The 9,613-nt window shown below is 37.1% G+C and overlaps 1 protein-coding gene across 3 annotated transcripts in view; it reads left to right on the top strand.

Annotated features, from left to right (window-relative positions):
- The window catches only part of LOC148742333 (uncharacterized), a 9,032-nt gene extending 908 nt beyond the window's left edge, over positions 1 to 8,124 (top strand). Inside the window, exons 3-11 of one of the 3 annotated variants that reach the window (XM_088755472.1) lie at positions 1,717 to 1,983; positions 4,102 to 4,152; positions 4,642 to 4,680; positions 4,888 to 4,953; positions 5,028 to 5,084; positions 5,586 to 5,624; positions 6,177 to 6,218; positions 7,488 to 7,545; positions 7,822 to 8,124. In XM_088755472.1, the coding sequence (XP_088611598.1) occupies positions 1,717 to 1,983; positions 4,102 to 4,152; positions 4,642 to 4,680; positions 4,888 to 4,953; positions 5,028 to 5,084; positions 5,586 to 5,624; positions 6,177 to 6,218; positions 7,488 to 7,492 (566 nt within the window). In that variant the 3' untranslated portion in view covers positions 7,493 to 7,545; positions 7,822 to 8,124. Of the gene's footprint in view, positions 1 to 1,716; positions 1,984 to 4,101; positions 4,153 to 4,641; positions 4,681 to 4,887; positions 4,954 to 5,027; positions 5,085 to 5,585; positions 5,637 to 6,176; positions 6,219 to 7,487; positions 7,546 to 7,821 lie in introns of all 3 variants that reach the window. The other 2 variants (XM_088755464.1, XM_088755479.1) reach the window with 2 other exon arrangements.
- Positions 8,125 to 9,613: the final 1,489 nt, after the last annotated feature.

Below are 9,613 nucleotides of genomic sequence, written 5' to 3'. Positions count from 1 at the left end.
ATTCCGCATAAAATTAAAAATGCGACATAGGTTACACGTGCTGATTTGGTGGGGTTGTGATATCACGATATGATAGCGAGCGAATCTCTCTTAACCAGAAAAATTAGGTTGAAGAGGAAAAAACGTACGCGAGTAAATGCCAACGCATCAATATAAAAAATACGTTCCACTTGAAACTGGAACGACACTGTTGCGTTGCTGGAAATCCCTTTCATTTTATCCAGTATGCATGGCAAAATTTAACTTTGCGGCATGGAATCCTAACTATGAGTATCCTAAATTATTTTTGTAACACATCGTATGGGTAGGCGTTACAAAAATTGATGCATAGAAATTTGTCTCAACCTGACGAGGTACAAAGCTGCATCCCTAAACCGAACAAAGATAACACAACATACGTTTTGGGTAATTAATATTCCGGCAGGCTCTGTGATTTCGGACGAAATTGTCCGGAAGAATCCCGATATCCTAGAAATTTGGCGTGTGTGACGCTGACATGCTATAAATCACGTAGGCATACGGTTGAATGAGACGTACACAACGATATTTTGAAAATCTCTAATTTCACCCGTGGAGCGAGTGAATGTTTGTTTACCACTAAGCGAGTTTGTGTGTGAGTAAAATCGCCTCCGAAACGATACTTGAAGAGCTATTTAACGACTAAAACTTCGCTTATGGCATGGAAAGTGGCTAAGAAAGCGATTTGGAGCGATTTGGACCGGCAGCGATCGAACGAGAGTGAAAAGTCGAGGTAGGAAGTTTTTATATTCCACTGCGTAATTTGAAGTTCTTCGCCTGTAGTCGACCGTGTCGGCTTGAAAATCTCGAAGGTTTGAATTAAAATTGATTTACGGGGCCCCAACAAACATTAATGTACGTCTAGAGCACGTTTTTAGCGACAAACGTAATGCGAGACGAAAAGCAATCAAGGGTAATCGATACCCTGCTGCGATCTATGGAATTGCATCATATGAAATATTTTGATTTATTAAAGCCTGAATCATTGGTAATGCAATTCAAGACTTTTTATTGGCTGAGCCATTATGGTATATGAGCCAATATACCATAATCTACAAATATGGTAGCGTGCGCATCCGGTTAAAATTAAAAGGGTGCTAAAAAATTTAAGATTTGGTAAGATTTGTCTAATATCTTGGGGGCGTATTTAATAAAACAATTATTCCACTCGCGCTTGTTGGATATGAGTTGATTATAGCCAACGAGGCGCGTATCTATCATCTCATATCTAACGCGCGCTCTTGGAATAATTGTTAAATATTTTTTGTAATCCAGGCGCAGATAAGAATTCGTCAAAAATTCACTTTTTATTCTTTCTCTATCACATTTTCAAGACGTTTGGCTATCACGTGGATAAAAAATTCGTGCTATTAATTAATGTGCTAGTCCTGTGCAAATACTTGTAAGTGACTTTTACTTTAAATTTTGCATTATTTTTTCTTTTTCGTCTTTCAATTTATTTTTTCAGGAAAGTCTTTAATTTCAATGGTAAAAGTTTTGTATTCCTGAGGAGCTCATTTTCTAAACTTTAAAATGACATATTTTTGGTGTTATTGCTTGTAAATATTTGTTGAGAGAATTATTAATTTAAACACTGAATGTAAACAATATTTACTTGTTTGCGTGATTCAGCCGTTAATGAGTTAAAAGAATGCAATATACACCTCAAAATTCAACAAAGATATCAACTTTTTACAGGTGCATCATCAACTGAGTTGCAACATTCTTCGGCCTCATCTTCTACAACCACAGCCACATCATCGTCATCGTCAAGGCTTTCATCCTCCACATCCAGTGTAACTGTCCTATCAAGCCCCATTCCTTCTATTTTGCATAGCCAGTCATTCACATCCACACGGTCATCCACTTCAACCAGCTCACAATCATTGCCTTTGCCATCTTCCACTAGTAATGAAATCAGCCAACCTGCCATCACCAGGACAATTTCCCGACCTACCAATGGCCGTAAGTCTACACTATATACCAAGTTTGCCTTTTGTGCATTATTGTAGTAAGGAAAACAAATACAAGGTAAATAGCACAGACGGTAATTTGGCCCAGATGGCTTGACAATAATAGCACAGTACTGTTTTGGAATTAGTGAAGATTGTTGTAACATGATTAACTAGTTTAATCTCATGTTAACTTATTAACTACACAAAGAGCAGGATTATGAGATGCAACTGGTACAATATTATTTCTGCAACTGACAGAATGTTCCCAAGAGTTAATTCTGTACTTTTCTAAACCTGCAGACTCATTGGATTTTCTATTTGTTTTTTTTTTTTCTTTTATCATTTTCTAGGAGTGTAAATGTGCTGATTCTGAAACATCCAAAATTAGTCCAAAAATCAGCACATTTTATAATAATGTTGCATTAGAAATTGATAAAGCTTCCTGAATCTGTGCAAAATCTATGCTCCGAGCCAAGCAGAGCAAGGTGAGGGCATAAAACTGGCATAAATAATAAGGTATGCCTTCAAGTGTATCTTATGCGGCAAGTTAGTAGTAGTTACAATATTTCTAATGGATAAAGTGTAATCTTCTTCGCTCTCATTAGCATTTTATATTTGAATATGTCCTTACGGTTTTCATGCTTAGAGATATGTGATTCTCCTAATCGAGTAAGTGTTACTGCATTATTTGGTGATGTTGCTTTGGATAAGTTGGTGATCCAGTGGCCTCCCATGTTAAAGGCGCCAGTCATGGTTTCCCCCCTTTTGAAAACACTATTTGTCTGAACATACATTTTATTTACAGCATCAGAATAAGTGGAGGGTGATTGTAAGTTTCTTATGTAGCTTGAAGTCATATCCAAATTTCCTGTCATAGATTCGCCAGCCTTAGACACTTTGGTATCAGCATAATCTTTAGTAGCTGCATCATTGTTACTAGTTGGTGCTGCCAATCCAGTAATTTTATTGTTTGACTTAGCTAATGCTCCTGTCATGGTGTCACCTGTTTTTGAAACTTTGCCCTGTAAACCTGCAGTGGTATGTGTTCGACTATGGGAGTCTACGTTTAAGCTTTAGTAGCAGCATTCTGGTTACCGGTAGGATCTGCTACACTGGTAATCCTTTTATTATTAGTTATTAGTTATTTGCCTCTCTGTCTTTCATAATATATCTGGCATCACAATGGCACAAAGGGCACTGAGGTAACAGTATAGCAGCCTCTTGCAGTTATTACATGCAGTAGCCCAAAGTGTTCTACCTATAAATAAGTGCCTTATTGCCCAACTTTGTAATGTATTAGTCTGCACTACAAAAGATTCAATGGATTTTATAAACAAAAAATTTACAACAAACATGAGATAGCGTCACAATTTAAAAGTCCTTTTGGATAAAATTTCTAAAATAATTATTATCCACTTTGTACTTAAAAACATTACCATAATGTATAAATATATGAGTGAAATAAATATGAAAAAGATGATACAAGATTCGATTAGAGATCTGGATGAAGTAGATGAATGCATTAGAGAACTTTACTATAGAGGGATGTGCAGGTATCAATTACCTGATAGTATCTCATATATGATGATGATCTAGTAAAGTAAGACAATGTCAACTACAGCTTCAATTGATTTCCTCTTATTTATCAATTTTTAAAAATGAGTGGGAAAAATATAAAGGATACTGGTGAAAGTTTGCAATTGATATAGAAAATTTAGAGCGGGAAATCATTCTACGAGTTGAGATTTTAGAAAAAGAATTAGAAGATGAAATAAAGGAAAAGACACGACAAGATCTGCACAGTGAAGACTGTTTAGATAGATTTATAAGCATGAACAGATTTTGTGCCAGTTTTATGCTGTCACCTTGCTCCGCTTGGCTTGAAGTATAGGTTTTGCACCAATTAGGGAACTTTACAATTTTCTAATGCAACATTTTTATAAAATGTGCTGATTTTGTGTGGATTCATTTTGGATGCGTCAGAATCAGCATAGTTACACTAGTTTTTCTTCACACTCAACTTCTCTTTGCGATACAGAAAGCTAGTTCCATTGAAAAGTAACAATTTCAATGTAATAAATGACTTCATAGTCCTTAGTCTTAATCAGTATGCTTTTGTTACAACAAGGTGAAACAAGACATTACCTGGAGCACTTGGCTTCTCAAGATCACCAATCAGGTGAGGCTTTTTTGGTTTTCTGTGTGAGAGCACAGTACATTGACAAATAAATTTTGGTTCTCTTATCTTGTGTGCATGAATGTAGACCAGGTGTCATTTAGCTTTCCTACATTGTTTCTGCCGCCGAAATTTTGACGCCAGGAAGCAGGATTGGTGTGGTGATGAGAGCAATTGTGTGTATCAATGTTACCTTGTTTTGATTCTAGAAATAGAAAGTGTGTGTGGCTTGCCTTGGTTGATTCTCCGTAAGGCCTCGAGATGTTTTCCTATTGTATCCCAGTCTTATTGTAGTGTACCATTATCCTTACACAGTTTCCTGAATGTTGTATTATAACCTATGGGCTCTATTTTCTCTTGTTGCACCAATAGGAATCCTTTCATCAAACATTATTTTGATGATATGTAAATGGAATTTGCACACTACAAATATTAAACTATTATTATCAATGTTATTATTATTATTATTATTAATCATTCTCTTTGTTATAGCTATTTCCTCGAGAACCAGTTCCAGTGATGACAATGATGGTAAGATGTGTCACTTCCTCCCTTGTTTAAGTAGATTGTATATCATGTTCATCATTTCTATTTCAATTAAATTGCATAGAATGGTAGAATTGATTCAACTATGTTTATTTCTGCATTGTACAACAATGAAGTGCTCACCTTGTAGGCAAGAGAAAATATGTGGGTCACGACTCATATAACCTTTCACACCAATATTAAATCTTGCAGATGGTGACTTTGTGCAAAGTGTATTTGCAGATGATGTAATTGAGATAGATCCTCTGTTACCCAATTGTAAGTCAAAATGAAATTTCTAAACATTATGCTGGAAAAAGTATAGTTCCTAGTGTCTTTCCATTCAATTTCAGTTCCTATCATAGCAGAAACAACAGTTGTATCTAATATACTGGAGGCCACAACAAAAGGTGAATTTCTCATGCACTGATTTTACTTGCAAGATGAATAAGATAATGTGGGAATAGAAAAGTTAAGGAAAGTGAATTTCAGGGTAAAACTTGTTGTTATTTATATATATAACTGCAGATAGTCCTGTTTCGGCCTTCTGGGCCTCATCAGTGCAATGCTGTTACTAGGATGGAGGAGAACCAAAGTGGTCACCCCAAACGATCCCACACTTGACTGTGTATCGTGTAAGCCATGCCAGAGTGCTCAAACTAGAAAAGTATATATGCAACATAACTCCTAGCAATCACTGTCTTTGAGGGAGGAATTTATTATCATTTCACTAAGCATAAGCATTATGTGCATCAGTTGGTATTTTCATCTTCTTTTCCTGGACTAATTCTTCATCGGGTAAGGCAAACTGTTCAAGGACCATCTATGGAAGTGATAGCCAATGCATATGTTCCTGCACAAAATTAAAAGGTGTGCATTCAGCTCATCCTTGCAATGTTATTATATTACAGGATTCAAAGGCACACCATTTTATGGTAGCGGAATAAAGGGTAAATGCACCGGTATAAATTTGTTCCAGTACAAAAGTGTTACTTCTTCAATAAACATGGACTATTGTGTCAATCAAAGCTTTAAAGGGAACCTCCACTAAAACAAGAATATAACTGTAAAATATGCAACATAATGTTTACAATCAAAAGTGTTAGATCTTTTTCCAATGGAACAGTTTGTATCTGTGTCAATCATTCAAACTGGCAGTGCACGGGAAATTTGAAAACCAAGATAAACGTTTTGGAAGTTTGTCTCCCTTGTATAGAAATGCTTCCATTGGAAAAAGATAAAAAAATTTTGATGGAAAACATTACATTCAATACTTTAAAGTTATATTCTTATTTTAGTGGAGGTTCCCTCACTAAAGGATAATTAAGGCAGCCATGGAAACAGCTTGTTGTGATTGGCCACTGATAGTGACAGCCTTGGGATGTTTTCTGGCTGAAAACCTCCAATTTTGAACGTGGTGATTTTGCAATCATTAATGGCAAGGAATTATGCAATTAACTTTAGCAATCTTACATGCAGTAAGTCCACATTAATCTCAATAGGTGGAGTGGTGGAGGAGGACTTCTCTTGGTTCGGATTGGGAGGTGCGTATGTCATTTCAAATTGAATGATTGATAAACAACTCATTTATTTTTATTGTGACCCCATGTTATATGACCAAAAAACCAAGGGTAGATGGAAAACTTCTGACTTTTTATCAAAGGCAATACCAATGTGGCCTGTGAAAAGAAAAAGGAATACAACTATTCAGTGTTTAAAGCGATTTGGAAAAGAATAATTGAGCCAGGTCCTTTGTGTCCATGCTCTTCGTGAGCGAGGATCTTTGCCTCCAGGTTCTTAGGCACGTAACATTTAAGCACATGTCGGTTCCTAATTGAGCCAGGTCCTCTGTGTCCATGCTCTTCGTGAGCGAGGATCTTTGCCTCCAGGTTCTTAGGCACATAACATTTTAGCACATGTCGGTTCCTAATTGAGCCAGGTCCTTTGTGTCCATGCTCTTCGTGAGCGAGGATCTTTGCCTCCAGGTTCTTAGGCACATAACATTTTAGCACATGTCGGTTCCTAATTGAGCCAGGTCCTCTGTGTCCATGCTCTTCGTGAGCGAGGATCTTTGCCTCCAGGTTCTTAGGCACATAACATTTTAGCACCTGTAGGTTCCTAATTGAGCCAGGTCCTCTGTGTCCATGCTCTTCGTGAGCGAGGATCTTTGCCTCCAGGTTCTTAGGCACATAACATTTTAGCACATGTCGGTTCCTAATTGAGCCAGGTCCTCTGTGTCCATGTTCTTCGTGAGCGAGGATCTTTGCCTCCAGGTTCTTAGGCACATAACATTTTAGCACATGTCGGTTCCTAATTGAGCCAGGTCCTCTGTGTCCATGCTCTTTGTGAGCGAGGATCTTTGCCTCCAGGTTCTTAGGCACATAATAATTCAGCACACATATCGACATACATATTGGCATTTATATTATTAACATACATTTTAGCATACAGATTCACATACATCTTAGCATACAAAGCAAGACCATTGCTACATTTCTTGGGCTTAAGAAATAAAAAAGAAAGTAAATCATTTCTCATATACTGACTCATGGGTTAAGGAAATATATTTTTAAGAAAGAAACTCTTGAGTAAAGCTGCTATTCAATACTAATTGAATGAACCCTTAAAGCAACTAAACTTAACTTAACAAAACACCAGTGATATTTGGCACAGTTTTCCCAAAATTCATTAGTCTAGTATGAGATAAATTCGAAAGTTCATGGCTAAGGCATTGGTCGGCAGAATAAAGGGAGGTATGCAACCCAGGTCGCCTGGGTAGCATACCTCCCGTCTCCTTTCTTTATTTCTTGCAGGTTAGCTTTAGAGGGAATAAGCCAGATTTAGTAGAAGATCTCTCCAAAACCGTTGAAGGTATGTAGAGAAACTTCTCTTCTGTCAATTTTTAAGGATTGCCAGCCTAATCCAATTGCCGTGATTCAGAGCAATTCCTGAAGGCCTAATCTATGAACCAGCCCTTGACATTAAAAAATCCTGCCATAATGTACCATAAAGCTACTTTTGCAAAGGCTGCATTTTGAGCTAAATAATTTTAAAAATCATTGGTGTTATAATAATGATAATAATTTTTGTTATTATTTTTTCATCCCATTTGACATGCTTAAGAAACTACATCTTCTTTACTTCCAGATTTCACAAGCAATGAATTGGATGGAGACCACTCAAAAAAAAGGAAAAGAAAGGACAACAGAAACAGAAAAGAGAGAAGACAAAAAAGAAAGAAAGAACATGAATAATAGAAGTTAATATGAAACGTATCGTAATTAAACCTGAATTCTGTAATGTCTGCGTTTCAACCTGTTATAGTTAAAAAAAGTTATTAAAAACATGGATTCACATTAAAAAAATGTCTCTCTCCGGTTTAAGGCATCATATTCATGTTTCATTGAAAGTTTAAAAGTACCCCACAGAATAAACTACAAGTTTATCATTGTCAATGAAATTGAGTCTATGAGCTGCACAAGATGAGCGTTATTTAAAGTAAACCTCCCTTTCTGGCTACAATAAAATGGCTATGCATCCGAGGTAATATTGTTTACAATAATAGAGGTTTGAAATATTCTAAAAGCAAGCGTTCATAAGTATCAAGAATTGAGAACTTCAGTGACGTTTTATGATTACCGTCTACTTAAATCAGATACAAGCAGCTCTCCTAAAATCGTTTCCTGAAAGGGTTTATAGTATCAGGAATGAAATGGAGAACTTCTGCGAGATTATATGATTACCGTGTAATTGGGTCAGACATAAGAAGCTCACGTAACAGCCATTCTGAAGTTACAATTTCTTCCACGAAAAATATTAGCATGAAAACCTTTCAAGGTAATTCCAATGTAAACACTATTTTAAGAATGGGATGAGTAACGTTACCTTCTCCACCTGAGATTTTCCCATGTCTGAGTTAGCCACAAGAAAGGCCACTTTTAATAAACCTAAACGTTTCAGTCCACCTATTCAGCAGTCTAAGTATATAAAGACTAGGGTGGCGTCAACTAAAAACTAAGGAATTCTCCTTAAGGTGATAAAATACATCAATTCTATTTGCGGTGTGTCGAAACTAAAACTTGACCGTGATGCAGGGTACCCAAGGGATCTCGGTCCTCATAGGTGAGGCGCCAATTTGCGCTCGGGCTGAGAAACCGAGTTCGAATGGGGAACACGGGTCGATCGGCAGAGATACGTTAGTGGTACGCAGAACGAATCAATCGTATTCCATACAGTTATGGGCCGTGTGTTTATTTCGAGCTCGATTAGTTTTAGTCAAGGCTGATAAACGTCAATTTATCCGATCATTGTTTGTGTCGCATTTCGAGCTCGATTGGTGTTAATCGAGGTGGATTACTTAATCGTCTTTGATAAGCCTGCAACAGTGTACGATTGTTTATTCGTCCTCTATATTTCATTAACGTGTTGGATTGCCCAGAAACGTAAATTGATCCCAGAATTCTTCGCCTAGATCCTTCAAAGTACACAGATCTCTCGAAACAATCTTCCGAGAAGTGTTCGGAGCAGATCGCAAATATTTCTTGAAGTTTACTCGGCGAGGTCGCACAAATCGCATCCGTTTTTCCCGCTCTGATCTACTTGCAAGGCTCCGATGGAGAGAAATACCTGCAGCATGGCCTGCATGATCACTTCAGCTTTGAATTACGCATCGATGCCCAGTAATTTTTGTTTAGTTTTTGTAAGAATACAGTAAAGCACTCTGTTATGTTTTCTTGACATTTTGCCATGTAAGATTTTCGCGTTGAGCCTTTGACGTCACTTCCTCTGAGTCTTGCGATCAACTTCCGGAACATGATCAAATAATGGCGGAAGCGAAATCGTGAATTTAACGGCCCGAAAAAAGATATTTTTGGTGCTCGGTCTAAAGTGAAATTTGGCAGAGTAGGTGAAGGAGACACACTGAACATGAAAATGGAAA

This window comes from Stylophora pistillata, chromosome 1 (assembly GCF_964205215.1).
Source record: "Stylophora pistillata chromosome 1, jaStyPist1.2, whole genome shotgun sequence".
NCBI classification, from domain to species: domain Eukaryota; kingdom Metazoa; phylum Cnidaria; class Anthozoa; order Scleractinia; family Pocilloporidae; genus Stylophora; species Stylophora pistillata.
Note: the sequence above shows the minus strand (reverse complement) of the source record. Positions and strands in the feature narration are given on the sequence as shown.